This window comes from Anas platyrhynchos, chromosome Z, assembly GCF_047663525.1.
Source record: "Anas platyrhynchos isolate ZD024472 breed Pekin duck chromosome Z, IASCAAS_PekinDuck_T2T, whole genome shotgun sequence".
In the NCBI taxonomy this organism is placed as follows: domain Eukaryota; kingdom Metazoa; phylum Chordata; class Aves; order Anseriformes; family Anatidae; genus Anas; species Anas platyrhynchos.
The window spans coordinates 79,505,632-79,525,503 of NC_092621.1; the positions used below are offsets into that span (position 1 = coordinate 79,505,632).

At 35.4% G+C, this 19,872-nt stretch overlaps 1 protein-coding gene and 1 long non-coding RNA gene across 3 annotated transcripts in view; one reads left to right on the plus strand and one right to left on the minus strand.

Annotated features, from left to right (window-relative positions):
* The window catches only part of EDIL3 (EGF like repeats and discoidin domains 3), a 266,089-nt gene that overhangs the window by 102,334 nt on the left and 143,883 nt on the right, over positions 1-19,872 (minus strand). For both annotated transcript variants that reach the window (XM_038170824.2, XM_038170823.2), the window contains one exon: positions 1,491-1,604. In XM_038170824.2, the coding sequence (XP_038026752.1) occupies positions 1,491-1,604 (114 nt within the window). The remainder of the gene's footprint in view (positions 1-1,490; positions 1,605-19,872) is intronic.
* LOC113840144 (uncharacterized) lies at positions 202-18,905 on the plus strand. Its single transcript, XR_003492898.3, has 3 exons — positions 202-240; positions 17,726-17,780; positions 18,564-18,905. It is a non-coding gene; the product is annotated as an uncharacterized lncRNA (long non-coding RNA).

Here is a 19,872-nt window from a genome sequence, read left to right on the forward strand (position 1 = left end):
TGTTGCAGAGCAGTGCTTATACCACGCCAAGGACATCTCAGCCTCTTGCTCTGTCCTGCCAACAGGCAGGCTGGGGGTGCAGTAAGAGCTGGGAGGGGACAGACCCAGGACAGGTGACCCAAACTAGCCAAAGGGGTATTCCATACCATCTGACGTCATGCTAAACAATATATAGGGGTGGCTAGCCGGGGGGAGGGGGCTGGACTGCTCGGGGTGAGGCTGGGCATCGGTCAGCGGCTGGTGAGCAATTGCATTGTGCATCACTTGTTTGTACATACTATTATTAGTAGTACTGTTATCACCATTGTATTATTATTGTTATTATTTTATTATTATTGTTATTGTTATTTTCCTGTCTTATTAAACTGTCTTTATCTCAACTCATGGGCTTCACTTTCCATTTCTCTCCCCCGTCCCAGAGAGGGAGGGGGAGGGTGAGCGAACGGCTGCGTGGTGTTTAGCTGCCGGCCAGGTTAAACCACGACACTGGAGTATTTGAATATCTACATTTTTATAAAACATATTTATAAAACATAAAAGTACTCTATAAATACTGATTTAAGTAAGATATTACTTGTACCTTAACTCTTTATAATCTTTATAAAATCTGTCTGATCTTATTTTGGTTTTTAGAATTACCCAGACTTTCAGAATTGGATCTTTATAGTGAGCTCATAATCAACGTTATTCGTAAAAGCACAGGCAGCTCTTCCCAGGACAGCTCCTAGATTAACTCCACTAGTGCATTCTCTGTAAACCAGTGGTCCATCTCCCACCTGGCTACTTTTATCTTCCCTTCAGGTCTCTACCTTGCTTGCCTGACAGTTGTTTTATGCACGATCCTCAATTAAAACAAGAGCCAGAGTCAAAAAAAAAAACACAAAAGCAGTCGTTTTCCTTCCACAGAATGGGTAGACAATCTGTGGTACACCTTGCCAGAGGGTATTATGGGTTTTTAGGTGAATTCAAAAGAGGTTAAATAAATGCTTGGAGAACAAGCCTCTGAGGGCCATTCTTCCAGGTACCAAATCAATTGAGCAGGCCCAGGCTTAGTCTCAGGAATTGCTCTGAGCTGAAAACAGTAGATGATGCAGACACATCAGAAGTATTGTATTTCTATGCCCTGCTCTTACAGTTGTTGGTATTTGCTAATAACTACTGTTGAAGATATGATACTTGGATAGATTAAACCCTTAGTGTGAATCAGTTTTTATATTTTTCTTCTTTACACTACAGACACGTTTTCATTTCACTCTTACTTAATAATTTTACCATGCAAATGTTTCCATCATATCCGATACTTTACTTCAATGCCCGGCTGATTTGATCTTTAAATTTCCCCCATTCAGAAAAGAATAACATGATTCTTTTAAGCACTATGTATTTGTAGACTAGTTAAATATTTCTACAGTATTCTGTAGTTGTTTCTGTCAAAGAAAATAATAACATTTTTTTTTGAAAAAGAGATATAAACCTATGGCAATACTTACTCTGTTGGCAGTTTCTCCCCATAAATTCACCTGGACATTCACAGGAATAGTTGGCAACAAGATCTGTACAGATTCCACCATTCTTGCAGGGTTCAGCTTCACATTCATTTACATCTGCAGGAAGCATACAAGATAACATCAGGATTAGCCAAAAATAAAATAAAACAAAAAATAAAAAATAAAATAAAAAAATAAAATAATAAATAAAATAAAATAAAAGCAATAAACACATATTTTAAAGCAGTAAATCACAAGGTATTTATACACCAACATTGTAAGACATACATTTATTCTTTTGCCCAGAAAACATGCTCAGAAAAAGGTATATGATTAAACATGGAAAGTTTTAGGAAAAAAATCAAAGCAGTCTCTCATAAATTTTGCTAGTTTCATATACCTACAGAAGTTTTACTCTGTCCCATCACACAGCAGAATTGAATTTTTTGCTCAGTGATTTGCATTATAGCTTCTAGAGGACATCAGAGCTACAAGTCACAGCTTGGCCTTAAATACTCAAATTCAATTAGTCCTAACAGAGTACTCATTAGTGACACTTGTAACTTCAAGAAATGCATCTCCTTCCTTATCAACAGATGCCATTTGAGAATGTCTCTCAGTTCATCTTAATTCATTAAACATCTAATTGACAAGGTTGTTTAATTGTCAAAAAATTTCCCTTCTGTGCATGCCTTAGTGAGCAAATTGAAACTAATGGCTTGATCTAGAAGCTTGAAAATTTTATGAAATTCAAGATAGAAACGTGATGAATTTCATTTGAATTTCCTTTTTTTTAGTACTTATCAAATACTGCAAGAATAGTCCTCTGTGTTTTTCAATGTAGTAAGTTTCAAATATAATATCGGGTTCTTTTTTAAAGTGCAATATTATTTTTTCAGTCATCACAAATAGACACATGAAAGATAATGATATCTCATAGAATTCTCTGTATGTTTATCTCTATATAGACTGAAAACATATGGATTTTATACAGTATTGTCTCAAAGAACTGTATCAATGCATATAATTAATTGGTTGCATTAGACAATGTAAACAGCAAACAAGAAAGCAATCTTTAGTTTGTGATATAATTCCACTTCACTTTTGCTTAAGTACATGTTCATTTTGGATGCAGCTGATGATAAAGTGAACAGGTGTATAGCACAGAAATATATTAAAATAAGAAGATACTTAACAGAGATAAATTAGAAGCATTAGCTGATGGGCCAAATGGCCTATGAATTGAACTAATACTGTCCTGTTGAATCTGTTTCTGTCTCCAAAATGTAAAACTGGTTTGGACTGGCATAATACAAACTAAAGAGGATCCTATACCACTTCCTAAGTCCAATGTGATAAGACTTATGCAGAGGAGGCAGAATGCAGCTTTGTCAACAAAGTTGCTTGATTTCTGGTAGTTGAATACGTAGCTTTTGTAGTTTCATTTGACATCATATGTTTACTAGAAATCTAAGTACAAAAAAAACCCATAGTGGTTTAATACACAAGTCTTCCACAGATATGAATTTTGTGATGCCTATGGGTAAGTCTATATCTCCAGTCTTTTCTGCAACTTTAAAAAGCTGAGTATCTGTCAGGTTGGAAGATTTGCTACAAATGAAACAAGTGACTCTTTCAAGTACTCTTGTAGAAGGAATTAGGCTGGGCTACTGTATGTACCAATATTATTTTTTTTAGTGCACAATACACAAAGATAGAAATGTATAAGCTTTTGAGCTTCTTCACTTAGTCATTCTGTCCCCTTCCTCCTGCCCCCTTCCAACCTTTGAACTCTTTGAACATTTGTTCCACATACCCAGAGTGGTATATGTGCTATTTTAGTGAGATGCAAGTTGGTAAAATCAAAATCTGTTTTTACTAGAATGCTCCATGGACATATCCTTTTTTTTAAGGGTGATTTTATGGCAAAATTAAACTTTCTGCCTTTGTGGTTCCAGATATAAGAAATTCAGGAAGAAAAGCTACTGCAAGCATTTCTTTATCTGCGAGCAGATAAAGAAACCCTGTACGATTTTAAAAGATTATAATATTTATTATGTACAGCAGTGTAATTAATTGATGTTCTGCACATATGTAAATTTGTACAGATTCTATTGATTTCCTTAATGTACATTACTCTACCAAGAAATGAAATAGATTACATATGACCCAAAGCACAAGAGCAGTACAGGTATCTGAACGCAGGAACAATGCATTTTAAACAAATAATTGATACGGTTGCCTTACAACTACTTGCTTATTTTACACCAAACCATAATTTGAATAATGGCACATTAGATATATATGACTCTGCCCAAACTATGGTGAGAAGACACCTTTTTCAAGCAATATATTTAAAACATTTTGTGAATTATTTCTTTTCATGAAGTGATGGTCTATTCATATTTTGCTGTGAAGGTATGCAAGATGAAGATTTTTCCTATATTTTAAATATAAATTTATACACACACACACAAACACACACACACATATATATGTATAATGGAAATTTCCCAAGCAAATCTTTGCCTTACTTCCGACGTGGAAGCATGATTTTAGAATATGAAGAAAAAATCAAAGACAGATCCAAAGTATTGATGCAAATGGTTATTTCTCACCAATTTCTCATATATAAGAGACAGTCATATCTTCTCGGAAACTTTCCAGAAGGGAGGTGTCTTAGTTCTCATATGGATTTTCATGGAAGTGTTAAAGCTGAGGTTTAACATTAACTTCCATATTCTACCTCAAACTGAATGCAACTTTAATGAAAGAGTGTTAAATAAAAGCTGTTGGTCTAAGTTTTTAGTCAGAAGATAGTAATGGAACACTTTTAAAATGCAGTAATGCAAAGTGTTTAGCTCATGGCAGGCCCCCATCTTAGCTACTACTGTTTCCTGCCATTCATCATCCACATCCCCTTCTTTGCTTTCGTTCACCCCATTACTACAGCAGAATAGCTCATTTCATCTGTATCATGCTGTCCTGTAAAAACAATTTACATTCTTTTTTTCTTGCTAGGCACAATGTAATGGCAGTATTCAGAGAAGACTCAGCTGTCTCCCATTCAATCACCTAAAGCACATGACAACCAGCAAATACCACCCATTGATCAGACAAGCTAAAAAAAAATAATAATAATAAAATCTAGCTCAGTCATGTTCTAGCAGCCATGGAAAGTAGTCTGTAAATGTTAAAAAAGCAGGGATGTACCTTTCAACTTGTCTGATCGAATGACCTGTGAATGCTGAGTGTGTATGAAGAGGAAAGATCACAGAAACTCATCAAATTCATGTGCTCTTGCTGTTGCCTCTTCTGCCCTTGCTCTCAGAGATGATACTGGGTTAGAAGGATGTCATGGTTTTTAGCTGCGATAGCATTAATTTTCTTTGTAGAGGCTTGTATGAAGCTGTAATTTGTATTTTTGATGAAAACAGTGCTGATAACACACCAATGCTTTTAGTTGTCACAGAGCAGTGCTCATGAAGAGCAAAGGCCTTTCCACAGCTGCTTGTGCTGCCACACCAGCAAGGAGTCTGGGGTTGCAAAGGAGCTCGGAGGGGACACAGTCAATACAGCAGCAAAAGGGATGTCCCTTACCATGTAGCGACATGCTCAGTAAAAGCAGTGGAAAAGAAAGAGGGATATGTGTGTACATTCAGAGTGATGACATTTGCCTTCCCAAGAAACTCTTAGGTGTGATGTGATGAGCCCTGCTTTCCTGGAAGTACCTGAACACCTGCCTGCTGATGGGAAGCAGTGAATGAATTCCTTGTTTTGCTTTGCTTGCATGTGCAGCTTTTAGTTTACCTAGAAAAATGTCTTCATCTCAGCCTATGAGTTCTCACACTTTTACCTTTCTGATTTCCTCCCCCATTCCACCCGGGGAGAGTGAATGAGAACTGTGTGGCACTTAGCTGCCATACAGCAGCACCTGGAGTACTATGTCCAACATTGGGCCGCCCAGTACAAGAGGCACAGAGACATTTTGGAGGCAGTGCACTGGAGAAAGTCTGTTGAAGAGCCATGAAGGTGATGAAGGGACTGGAACTGTCTCCTGCGTGGAAGGGCTTAGAGAACTGGGACTATTTAGCCTAGAGAAGCTTATGGGATTGGGGAAGGTGAAAGGGAATGGAATTCATCAATGTACTTGAAGAGAGGGTGCAAAAATGGAGCCAGGCTCTTGTCAGTGTTGCCCAGTGCCAGGACAAGAGGCAGTGGGCACAAGCTGGAGCACAAGAGGTTCCCCTGAGCACCAGGAACACTTCTATGCTGTGCGTGTGGCTGAGCACTAGCACAGGCTGCCCAGAGGCTATGGGGTTTCCTTCTTGGGGATCTCGAAAAGCCACCTGAACATGGGCCTAGGCACCCTGCTCTGGGTGGGACCAGATGAGTTCCTGACGGCCCTTCCCCCCTCGGCAATTTGGTGATTCTGTGGTAATCTTCATGTTGCTATGATCATAAATGCAGGGGCAGACCTTCAGCTAAATGTGGAGGCTAGTTTCATTTCTTTGAACTAGCAAAATTTCAGACTTTTATACTAAAATTAATGATGGTTACTGATCTCTGAGCTTCTTTTTAATCACCCGTGTCTTACTAGTTGTTGCCTATAAAAATATCGCATACTGCACTAATAAAAATTCATGGGGTTCTTAGCTGAATTTCTGTCTATTAAAGAGGAAGTAGAGAAGGAACAGAGCAGTGTGCTAGAAATAAAACCTGCCAAGGGAAATGACCAAAGAACAGACCTGCTCAGTTCTAAATTAAATTCTTTATATGTATTTATAAAATTTAACAAGATACTTCAGCTCCCTATTTGCCTTTTTAAGCAAAGCCCATTAACCTTCCATTTTCAGCAGGTTATTCATCATCTTAATACAGGCTAACATATTCATGGAAGAAAAATACCAAGGTCACTGTGAACTGAAAAACATTAAGTGAACATATGAACTATCTTCTACTTGCTGAAATAAAGGTAGTAATTTATCCTCTTAAAAGCTTTTCTATGTAAAGATAATATCTTCTCAAGATATTTATTTTCTTTCTAGTTTGTCATTCATACTGCAATATGTATAGAAAAATGCACAACTTTCTAGCATATTTCATTTTGCCTATGAATGATGTAGAAAACAGATTGAACCTTAGATATCAGATATTTTTAAAGCAATCTTCATATTCTATCCCTATGGAGCAATTAGCTATGATCAGTGTGGAAAGATGAAGTCTTCTATTATTATAGTTGTTACTTGGATCCAACAGTGATTTTATTTCAGTAATTTGAGAACCTTCAGTCCCATCAGTTCAAACAAATATGTCATATTTGACAAATGAGGAAAGACAAGCTCATTCTACTATTGCGTTTGATAAAAGAACAGACCTTTAGCTGGCAAGATAGTAAACTGAACCATGAAAACTGAACCAGAAAAGAGCTGAAGTTCTACAGAATTATTTAATTTACCATTCATTATTTCATTTGACTGAATGTGCAGATGTAGCATACTTAATTAAAAGTGGTTTCTGAGAACTGTAGTTGGATTTTGTTCAAATTGCTAGATGTGTCAATTATGATACTAAACTTTATACTGGCTTAAGTGTTTCTTTTTTTCCTGAAATACAAATATTTCCTCTTAAACTTTGACATATTTTCCTAAGGAGATTGAAATAGCAATTTTAAAGGCCTGAGTTTCTGGAGTAGTTGCTCCAGAAACTTTTTTTGTTCCAGACTTTTAAAGAAACTGTCTATATGTTGTCAGATACAAATTCTTGACTGACAATGCAATTGATTTACCTCCACTAGCAGAGTGTGCTTTATGTGCAAGTTAAGCACACACAAGGTGAAATCACTGTAGTTTACTCATGAGTTTACTCATTGAGATTAGGTTTAAAGTCAGGCCATACATTAAAGTTTAGTTCAGATAATGTTATGCATTGTAGTAGCACAGATACTTGGCTGCTACCACAGAATTCAGTTCCTTGGGGAGGGACCTAAGAAGTCTGCTAAATGCTGAGTGAAATGGGCTCCTAAAGAGGCTCAAACACCAGCATGGGAAAAGTCAATATTTCTAAACTGTGTCCAGGTTAGCTTAAAAAGCAAAGCAAACAAACAAAAACCAAATCATATCAAAACAAACAAACAAAAAACCTTCCCCAAGATTTCTCTTCTAAAGACAGATTTTGAAATTGACTAGGATGCAGGAACAAAGAAACACCGACCATTTTTTGAAAACAGATTGTTGCTTGAATAATAGCTTGAAGACTGTTGATTAGGAAGTAAAGGCTACATTCATGTTTCTCTGTATCCTGCAGATGATTACATTTACATTTCCTAGAGTCAAACCATAACTACAAAGCTATCATGCATGCTTCTATTTGAGGCACAGTCACCATCCAACCTGAACAGAACTATGTGGTCAGAAACTGGGCAAATAGGAGACTAGTTGACTCTGTTACATACTGATTTGGAGAATCACTATGCAGCAGAGTTCTGGGTTTTCATCCTTGTTTGCTGGATTATATTTGCTGGATAAGCAAACTCTATTTAATAAAACATGAGTAAAAAGAGAAATTGTACTAGCCAACATAGCTAAAAATATATATTCCTTATTTTGGACTTTAACTGCTAAACACAACCACATGTGCTTTCCTAAAAAATGTCAAAGAAAATGTGCATTTTAGTCATGTAACTGTCATAATCAAATGTTTAGCTATTACTTCTAGTAATTTGAGTTCTTTGGCAAGTTACGTGAAATCAACCTGACTTTTTGTGGTGAAGGGACCAATAAGCTTGATGAGTTGTTTTTGCCAACACAGCTTGCTTCTTGGCTGTAAATGCACACCAGTTGATGTTCCCATCTCCTAGCCCCAAATCCTAGTTCCTGCCACCTGAGCCCTTATTTTTGATCCAGGACTACCTCTTCCAGTACAGACTTCCTGAAGTTCCCTCCTGCCAACAGAAGTTCTTTCTTTACTCTTTGATTTCATACTTATTCTGGCTTCCCTATCACACGTCAGCTCATCTTGGATCAAACTTGTATTTTAAACAGTCTTCTAGTTTCATTAAAAAAGAAAAAAAAGGCCCATCTTAGCTACAGTGTCATGATTCAAGCTTCCACACTGGAAGCCAACTTGGCCCTTGTTAGGGGGCATTCATTAGGCATACCCCAGTTGTGCCTCAGTAAAACTGCAAATTTTTTTTTCCATTGTGAAGTCAATTCAATATATAGAAAACAGAAGATCAACTATATAACCTCTGTTATAACCTGGCTTCTGTGAAGAACCACAACTATAAAATGATAAAGATCACGCTACAATATGAGAAGCTTAAAAGAACCAACCAACCAACCAACCAACCTTTTTTTTTTTTTTTCTTAATAACAAAGAGAAAAATTACAAACTTCACTGGTTGAGTTCTATTCCAAGATAAAAGTTTTTCTAAATAACACTGTTCTCTGCAAGTTCCCAGACGTAAATACAGTTGGGAATGTATATGTAAATATATTTACATTTGGAAACTTGTAGAGAAACACAGTATGGAATAATTATCTTTTACCTGGACCTTAGTCTGAGCTTTTCTTATAGTTACTTGATGGTTCTTGACAGATTTTTTAAAAGCATTCTCCATATATATTTTTTGGTTTGTTTCTTGCATATTGGTCTTGAAAGACTTAATTACATGTGTAAGTGCTATAAAACCAAAAAAAAAAAAAAAAAAAAAAAAAGTGGATGATCTCACTCGCAGAACTTTGTAGTAGCCTGATGTTTAAACATTAGGATTTTAGGATTCAAACACTCAGACTTTTCATTACTATTTTCATAACAAATACTGTGAAAGTCATATTATGTACTCTTTCTTATTATTACAGATTTGTAATAATTTCTACAATTGCCAACTTTTTAGTTGTATTACATGGTGAAGCTGCATAGAAATGAATAAAATACTACCAGTTTTGTTCAGCAAAGAATCTGATTCAAAAAATAATTTACTATGACCACCTTAACAGAGAGCTGCTTAGTTAAATCATGCAAAAGAAAGAACATGTCTAACTTAAAAGTAGTAAACTATTTTTTTTATTTTTGGTAAAAATATGTTTGGTTATTTTTTAACTTTTGGTAAAATATTTACACTCAAAAAATGTCACTTAAATGTTTTTTCTCATGCTCCTGTGGTTTATTAAACCAATCTTAAATTGTAGAGGTACAATATTTTTTTTTTCTATAAAGCTAGAAACTTTAAACAAAAAGAAAAAAAAAAGATGTACTTAAAGATTCAGTGAGCATCATCAAAAACTTTGGTTGGATCACCTCCAACTTTTGGTCAAAAGATACTGAAGAGTAAGAAATACATACCACAATAACAGTTTTATTGTCAATTGTAGCAGTAAGGTTTCTAACCTGTTTCTAAGGAAGTGTTTGGCTGTAAACAAAAAATGAACTATATATTCAACTATAACAATAGCTTGATTTAATGAGAATAATATAAAACCAAACACTAGTAAATTACAAGTACAACCCTGAGTTACACGTTTAAAAAAATAGAGTACCTTCCCATGAAATTTCTGAATTTCATACACAGTATTAAATCTGAACTAGATGTATTCAATCCATGTTCATCACAGAACAGACATCTGTTAAAATTTAGTGGTTTGGTTGCTTTCTGAAAGATAGTTTCCTGACCACAGAGGGCTCTGAAAACCCTGTGCCAAATAACCTGCAGGAAACTTCAACTGTAATGTCATACTGAAGTGATTCACTGTTCAGATACCCTTATTATCTGATCTTCAAAAAGAGCAGAAAACACCATTATGCTTGAGAACAAAAAAAAATACTAGCCTCTTGCTCCCCATCCTTAAAGGCAAAACATTATGTTATCCCTACTGTCATGATTCTACAGTTTTCCTTCTCCTGCAAGTATTTGATATGACATATTATGGCAAATGTCCTCCAGAACAATCCATCACAGATCTCCTAATTAGGATTTTTCCTGAACTATCCAGTATAATAACAGTATATAGTATCATATCATTCTACTAAAGAGAATAAGCCATGTAAGAAGCTTAGACCTAAGTTTTGTTCTTAACTCAAAGGATATACCCCATATAGGGAGGCCAAAGAAGTAAAAATAAAGTCTAGATATGTCAGAACTTTTGGCTTGACTATATAAGGAACTTTGAGATGAACTTGTAACCAGCAATGTATATTAAGGTCTCATCATATAACAAAAACAATTTTGGGAAGAGTTTCATTGCTAACATCTACGGTTCTGTCAGAAACTGCCTCTTAAGCATTCTCCTAATATAACGGCCTTGCTTTTCATGCTTTCCTTTCAAAGCAATTTTACATTCTGTTAGGCTTTAGATGAATTTCCACATTTTTTCAGTGTGTCTTTATAACATGCTATCTTTGATAAAAAAGACATTACACCACCTGTAAACACTGATTCTTTTCCTTACTTAGGAAAAAATCAAGTGTTATTTCCCCCGTTAGAGATCTCTGAAACAATTTTAGGTCAACCTGTTTCAAGAAAATTGGAATATTTAGCTATAATTCTGACTTTTTTTTGATTTGTAAGGAAAACACAGAGTGAAAACGAAAGGATATTTTTTTTTTCTTTCTTTCTTTCTTTCTTTCTTTCTTTCTTTCTTTCTTTCTTTCTTTCTTTCTTTCTTTCTTTCTTTCTTTCTTTCTTTCTTTCTTTCTTTCTTTCTTTCTTTCTTTCTTTCCTTCCTTCCTTCCTTCCTTCCTTCCTTCCTTCTTTCTTTCTTTCTTTCTTTCCTTTTTTCCTTTTTTATATGACATTTAAAAAAATGCGGTGTAAGAACTTTATTTTTAAGAAAATACTGTTTTTAACCATGAATAATTTATTTCCCCTGTAGTTCATTTAGCACCTATTCTACCTATTATTTACACCTCTGTTCATGGTAATGTTGTTACAGCATCAGTGAATGAATGGTAGAATCTATTTGTAAAATCATACTTTAAGACAGATATTTTTTATATATATATAGCTTTTTCTAGCTTTCTTCGTGTTCTGTAATGGTACTTTCCCTCTGTTACCCTCATCTGAATAAAATTTTCCAAATTCAATTTAAAGTTCAAAATCATTTATGAGTGAATTTCTATACAAAAGTAACTATAACCACAGTCGTCATAATGCTAAAGATGAACTGTAGAAGAACAAGAAGACTATCAAGAAAAAGACATAATGAATATTTTGAAGGATACTATTATTTTTGTCATTTTGCATAGAAAAATACTGTTACTCAACTTATAAGAATATACATCAGATATCTCTATGAATACTGCAACATTTATGATGCATCACACCAATATAAACAGATACAATATTTTATGTGTTTAGGTACATTTCATGAAGCACACAGGTGTTCCAGGAAAAGAGCACATATTAACTTCATCATTTTTATACTCAAAAGTTTTTTTTTGCTTGTTTGTTTGTTTGTTTGTTTTTTCTTAGAACTCCCTATGTAAAAGGATGCTAAGATCACAGAATTAAGTTCATAAAAGTCAAGTAGGTGCTTCTAAAGTGAGTATAAAAGTACCAATTGACTTCAAACAATTTTATCAGCTCCTAAATATGGTAGGGCTCTACAGGGATCTTTGCCACAGTACATCTTGTTGCATTTCTGCCAATATCTGTGGATTTAATTTCATTTGTATGCCCAAGATACTTCTCTATTCATGTTTCTCTATTCCCCGTAAAACAGGTTAAAAATAAAAACATCAAAAAACCATCCCCCCGAAACAAAAAACAAAAACAAACAAACAAACAAAAAAACATGACAACTGCTCTGATCATGCAACAAAATATGAATGAAGTATGTTCCTACTGCTGTCTTACAAAATTTTTACCTTTCAGTTGGAGCTACTAAAAAGTTATTAAAAATTTTCTCTATGCAGTCACACTTCCACCACAGGATTATGCCAGCACTTCCTGATCTTCTGTTTTCCTGTTTAAATGCACACTTAATGGTTTTCCAGTTGAGGTAATTTAAATCTAATAGGATTTTGGAATGACATTCCCTTGACTTTTCATATTAGTTTTAAGAGATGGTGTTTTAAAAGTTTTTTTTTATATAAAGTAAAAAAGACTTTTCATATTTAATTATTTTTAATATATACTGGCATGGAAACCTTCATGCCATTAAGTAATTTATCATTTAATTTTACAGTGAAGAAGCATGTCTTTAGGGCAACAATTCCTTTCATTTCCAACGAACCTTATTAAAATAATTGGCTATTTATAACAAGCATTTGACAAATCATTTTAGCTGTAGTTGAAGAAAAAAATCATACTGAAAAGTGAATCAAGTTGTGAATCAGTCTTTATTACAAGCAATGTTCCTAGATTGTCAGCTTCATGGGTAAAAAATTATCCAGCATTAGACTATAACCTCTAACTGGATTATTTGTACAAATAAGTGTAGGTGGTCTCATGGCAAGAAGTCCAATTATTTTCAAAGCAAGTTTGAACCCAGATCAGTAAATGAGCATACTTCCTTTCACATATCCCAAGACAATTGTGTTTTTTTTTTTTTCAAAATGCAGTTTATGCATTTCAGAATAGAGTGAATTTAGGGATACATCTTTTTTTCACATGAGTACAGTTATGGCATGTGTTTTGAAAAATGTTATTAGACTAACAAGTCCTGGAGGATATAATGATGGATGTTTGAAAATGACTAAAACAGATAGTTATATTTGTTCACATGTCTACATCAGATATACATGGAGTGAAGTGTATTGCTGTAGGGCCAATCTATAAACATCTCATTTCTGCACTCATAAAAAGTTGTCTATGGGATATCAGTGCACTTATGTTGTATAACTGCACATAAAGGTGCTGCACAAAGGATATTTCTACCCTTTATAAGGTATTAACCTTACATCCACTTGTAAGGTATTAACCTTACAAATTCATACTCCTAGCTACTCATAAGTCTATGTATGTTTTACTAGTTATTATTCTTATTGTTAATCACAGAAACAATCTAACGCTGTAAATAGGAGAAAGATCTTTTGGCATAGTTCTCTGATCTTTTTTCCCCTCTAGTGACTGTGGAGTACTACATTTTATTACATTTATTATACATGGATATTTAATAGATCAAGAGCACACTTATAAATCATTTATATGGAAGGTTAATAAATGAATGGATGATTTATTACAGGATTAACCAATTGCCTTGGACACTAACAACTGTAACATATCAATATGTTTACTATAACTATATGGAAATCTTTAACCCTATAATGAGTATAAACTTCCTTACAGAAGAAAAAGCAAGAGGAAGGAAATGTGCAACTACAGAAAAGTCAACTTCTCTTCAGTTCAGCCCCAGAACTTCCCACTTGAAGGAAATTAGTTGAAAAAGTCATCCTGAAAAGCATTTCCAGGTAGATGAAGGACAAGAAGGCCATGCAAAGCAGACATCATAGATTTATGAGAAGGATATCATGCTTGACCAACCACATATAGCCTTATACAATGATGACACTGGTGTGGTGGACACAAGGTAGATGTTGTTTACCTCAACTTTATTAAGGCTTTTAATGCTTTGTCCCATAGCATCCTCATATAGAAGCTGACAGTGTACACTTTAGGTAAGGGGACAGTGAGGTGGACTAAAAACCTGCTGAATGGCCAGGCCCTGAGGGTTGTGATCAGTGGCACAAAGTCTACCTGGAGGCAAGTCACTGGTGGTGTACCTGGGAGCTTGCTCCTGGGTCCAACAACATTCAGTTAGTGACCCAAGTGTTGTGTCCCAGTGTACCCTCAACAAATTGGTGACAGAGCACGGGGAGCAGTGACTGCTCCACACAGTGCATGTGCTGCCATGAAGAGGGCCTGAACAGACTGGGGAATTGCGCTGCCAGGAATCCTGTGAGGTTCCACAAACGAACTGGCAGGTCTGGGCCTTGGGGACAAACAGTCCCATGCACCACCACTACGTGCCAGGAGCCAACCAGGCAGAAAGCAGCTGTGTGTGCAAAGATGGGCTTTGGGGTGCTGGTGGACAAAAGCTAACCACAAGCCAGAAGCTCACCTTCATGGCAGAGGAGGCCAGCAGCTGCCTGGGCTGAATTTAGAGGACTGCTGTCAGCAGATCAAGGAGGGTGATCCTTCCCTCTGCTCTGCACTGGTAAGACATACCTGCAGTGCTGTGTCCAGTTCTGGGCTTCCCAGTACGAAAAAGACATGGACATGCTGGAGAGAGATCTGGGGAGATATAAAAACCTGCTCCTGGAGCAAAGCACTCTGGTTGTCCTTGCCTGAGCAGGGAGGTTGAACAGATGATCTCCAGAGGTCCCTTCCAACCTATGATTCTGTTATATGTATATATAAAGTATACATGATATCTATGTAGACTGTATTATCTGTGTCAAATTCACAGCACTATTAACAACTTACCCATCATTTTATCTTTAGACTACAGAAATTTCCTTTCTTCCTCTGCCAAGGTGAAAAAAAGAAAAACCAATCTCCTTCACCATAAAAGATGCAATATGTGCATGGAGCAGTTTCCTCACATCATCAATGACTGTCTAGTATACGAAGGGAAGTATTTTTCCAGTGACTTCTGTCTCCACCTGACTGACAGCTCTATTATCTCAGGGCACATACACCCTCGTTGTTCTTCATGATTCACAGAGCTGTATGTCCTGCAACTAAAAACACCTCTCAGAACTGGAACTTGTATTTATGGCAGCTGGGCCAGGCAACGTCACCTTTGTTTGATGCTCACATCAAATAAGACCTATCCAAATAAGTTAATGCATTTTCCAAGTCTATGTTCAGCAGCCAGGGAGTTGCCTTCCAATTTATAGATATCATCTGCACAGAACTTAGGGCCATGGGTGGTACGATCCCTGTAAAACATCTCTATTTTTGCTGAGAAATGGAAGGAGGCTTTTTCTCTGTTAGAGCACTGAAATAATGAAGTCAGATACAAATACTGTTTTCACCTTTAACTTTCTTCCTCATTTTGATGTATGTCTTCTCCTGCAGTGTTATTTTGATGCTGCTTTCATATTAAGTATTATTGACATAGAAAATGGAATGGATGAGAAACGAGCAGATGAATTCTCCTCTAACAATGAAAACTACTGGTATTTTTTAATTATTTTAATTAAACTCCAAAAACTGTATAAGAGTAATAATTGTATGCATATACAGCATATAGCATTAAATACAAGAAAGAATCAAATAGAACACATTTTCAGAACCAGATGTGTTATTGACTTGTGTTGAGGATAAAATGAAATCTGACAAATCTGATTACAAAACTTATCTATTATTTGCAGGAAAACATCAATTTAAGTTCTCTTTTATGGTGCAGAGCATATACATCTGGACCATGCAACATAATTCACTTCCAATCCTTTCTAGTAAGAAGGCAATTGCTGAATGCTATCATTTTTGCTCATTCATACCAGAGAACAGATAGCAGCAAAAGTCCTTCTGAGATATAAGTAACTATTGACACTCAAGAGTCACAGAAGATCTGAGCATTTGGCCGGAAAAGTATTGCTGCGAGAAATAATAAACTCCTCTGTTAAGCCTGAGGAGTATCTATTTTATTAACAGCAGTGACCAAAAAGGAGTGCATCAGTTACAACACTTATCTAATCTGATGAAAATGGAGAGCCAGCAATTCCACCTCTTAAACACATTCCTGTGTCCCCACTTCTCTAGGACCTGGCTGATGTGTGGCTACATGAGGGCCAACTCAGTGGTCTGATCCCACCAAAAGTCCCTTCTTGTGGTTGGTTTGTACACTTCTGAACGAGCCTGGTGAAATGATTCATACTGAAGGTAGGCTACTGAATCTGATGGGGATATATTCTCCGGGATGATGAGCACCATCACCTTTGCTGGTATCAAACAGTCACACAAAAGGATTAAAAAAAAAAAAAAATCAGACCAGATTTCAGATCATGAGACTACAGAAGCTCATGTGCCTCTCATGTCATCAGACATTAAGAAGTCATAAAGAAGGGTGAGAAACATGATCTATTCATTGCTTTCAGTGTACCTGAAAAACAAACAAACAAAAACCAGGCACTACCAGGTTATGTCTGTTTTTGAAATTAGAGTGGCCTTACAGACTTGTATTCATAGAGTATGATGATTAGAGTGGAAGGCACAGTATCTGCATTACCTATATCTCAAGAATACTTTTTCTGCACAAGATCTAGGCTGGTTGGGCGGACTGAATGTCTATTTACTCAATGAAGTGTTTTGTGTCATTTCCTAGTGTGCAACATGAAGACTTTAAAATACCAGACTATTTTCATTTAGATTGTATTCATGTCAAAGGGAACCAGTTCTTGTGCTCTGAGACTGCTCTGTCACATGAAGCAAAGCATACCAAGTGGAGATGATCAAGAGATCTTTTTAAAAAAAAGTACTCCTCAATTAGAACACTCAGCTAGATGCCCTACAGAAAAAAATAGTATGTTACTTAACACATCAGAATAAATGCAAGACAGAAGAATATCCTGGGTATTCATATGCTAATGTGATGGCACCATTAGTTTTGCTTCAGATATCTTATGAATACAAAGGGAATACATTTGTAATGCAAAATGGTATATATTATTAGAATATTATCTCATTATATTGCACTTTAAGTCCAAGTACTGTGTTTTTTTTTCTCTTTTTTTTTTTTTCAAGTTTTGAACACACAGGTAATGGGCTTGACTATATCCTTCTTTCCCTCTGTGTATCACTTACAAATAAACTCACTGACCTCAAAAGTGTATTCACATGAGTAAGTACTACTTAAAACTTCAAAAAAGTAGATAGTGCTCTTTGCCTTCTTCAAACTGTTCATTGGGTCTGTGGAGGACTATGACCTGAGGGGTCTAGGTCCTTTTTTTTTTTTTTTTGTCTTATTTTTAATTTCTAGCAAAATCTTTTGAAGAGCCATGGGAATTGTTCAAGTGCCAAACATTAAAGTCAGTCATATAATTTTCAACTAGTTCAATGAACAATGGAAATACTAACATTCTAGATAAGGAACTGCACAGGCATATGCCAGCAAGAGTTCATAACACATATACAATATTTTCATTCTGCATCCTTGATACACCCACACACACAGATGGTTCAGAACAGTAGTTCTTACTGCAGGAGAACAATAAAAAAAAATAATAACAAACCAAGAGAAACATTTAAATGATAAAACTTATCTTTTTTTTTTTTTTTTTTTTTTTAACAGCTTCTTCCTACACAGATGGGTTGGACTGTGCCACTGTGTAACAAAATTCTAAATGGTAAGTTTTGTCTCATTAAATCATGAGATTTCATTTCAAGATTTCATTTATCTCCATTATCTTCCTCACATAAATGTCCTGATACCTCTGTAACGAATCTTCAATCCCCCCTTTAAAGCTCTAAGCATAGCTGTGTTGATCCTAAAATGTCACAGTCACTGAAATTGTCTTATAATTTCCTCTGCCTACCTAAATGGGCATAAAAAGTGAGGAGAAGGAACAGAGGACAAACAATATGCTCAGCTGCAGGTTTCTTGTGTTTTTCCTCTGACCTTCTGTAACTTGTCTTTCATCTGCATCATCTAACAGATCATAGTTGCAGATATATTTTACAATAATAATTCTCTATAGATGTAATAATACAGTTAACATCCTGTTTTAAGAGCTTAATCTTGATGCAGTTTCTTGGAGAAAAATTGTGAAAATGACAGTTTGGGAACAGCCCAGTGTTATAAGTCACTTAGCATTTCAAGGCTGCATCAAAGAACACATGTTCAAAGCCTTCAGAAAAGGGCTTATGACTGTGCAGAAAGCCATGGATATTGCTCTCAATAATAACCATTCTCTCACAGTTAGAAAGATGGGGTCGTACCAACAGATGGTAAGCAGGCTTATTCACAAAGTATACTACTTGACAAACTGACAAACATGAAGGTAAGAACTTGCAATCACTGAAATTAATTAGTAGTGGTAAGGCTATTTATAAGACCACACTAACAAACAAGTTGTGTTTAGCTTTTCTAATCACTATTTTTCAATCTAAATATGTTTTCCTTCGTACAGTCTTACTATGCCAAATACTTGCTAAGATAACATTTTGAGCATTCCCACAAAGACAAAGACTGAACAAAATGAACTTGGACAGTGGTCATACTTCTGGAAAGCTGCCTACCAGCCTACCGAATGCTGGAAATATGAGAAGTGAATCGTTAAAAATGCAGATTTTCTCCACTTAAGTTCTGAAAATGGAAGGAAGGAATAGAGTTTATCTACTAAAACATGACCTTCTTCAGTGGAGACAACTTCTGTAGCACTTTATGTAACAACAGAAATGAACGTGTTTTTTTTTTTTTTGTACATGTGAAAGGTAACCCAGAAAGAACAACACAAAATAATAAAATGACACTGAGGTCCTAGATAACAGCTTTTTGTTTGTTTGTTTTTTTGTTTAAATGCATAAACTTGAAGAAAACTGAAAATATTTATACAGTATTTATTGCATGGATTAATGCAGTAGTAAATCATAAGGACTGAGCATAACATATCTAGAGATACCAGATTCACTTTTGCTCTTATTCAAAAAAAATTTCTGTTGAAGTAAATTCTATTTCAAATGATGAGTGCACAATCATGCCTTTATATGAAATCTGTTTAAGCATGAGACATTTAAGAAATACTAAATTCCAAACACTGGTATGGTAGCTTTAGAAAAAAAAAAAAAAAAAGTAGGAGTAGAAGAGGCCAGATTAATCACAGTGTCCAGTTTGCTTTCTGCTACTGAAGAGCTTCCTAGAATTCTTCAAACTACTCTCCATTTTGATGTAATGCTTCTCTGTTGCAAAAGGACTATAACAGCTTATATAAACATAATACACTCCTCCACATTCTCATTTCCAAACCACATAAGACCACTTACACATTGCTTTCAAAAGAGCAGTCTAAAAGGAAACATCTAAAAGGAAATGTGTTAAATGTGTTTCCATGCAGTGTTAGCAAAACTCATTGCTAATATTTTCTGTAGTGCATTCAGGAATATAAACAGTTATTCTCATTCTGAAAAAGCATATTATACTTTTTATGTTAAGAGGGAATGTGTAAAATTGACATTACAATTCTATTATTGAATTAAAAAAGTTCATTTTTAATTCACTATTCATTATTAATTCAAATATAAAGAGGAATGTGCAAAATATTTTTCATACGGTATCTTTTTAAAGCAGAACATGAACAAATTAAATTCCTTCAGCAATCAAACAGCAATGTATGTATTTTTGGAGCATTAATTTTTTTCCATGGTAAACTAATACTACTGATCCTTAAGAAAGACAGTAATCAAGGGAAGAGATATTTGCCCTCCTACAAAAGATGCCTA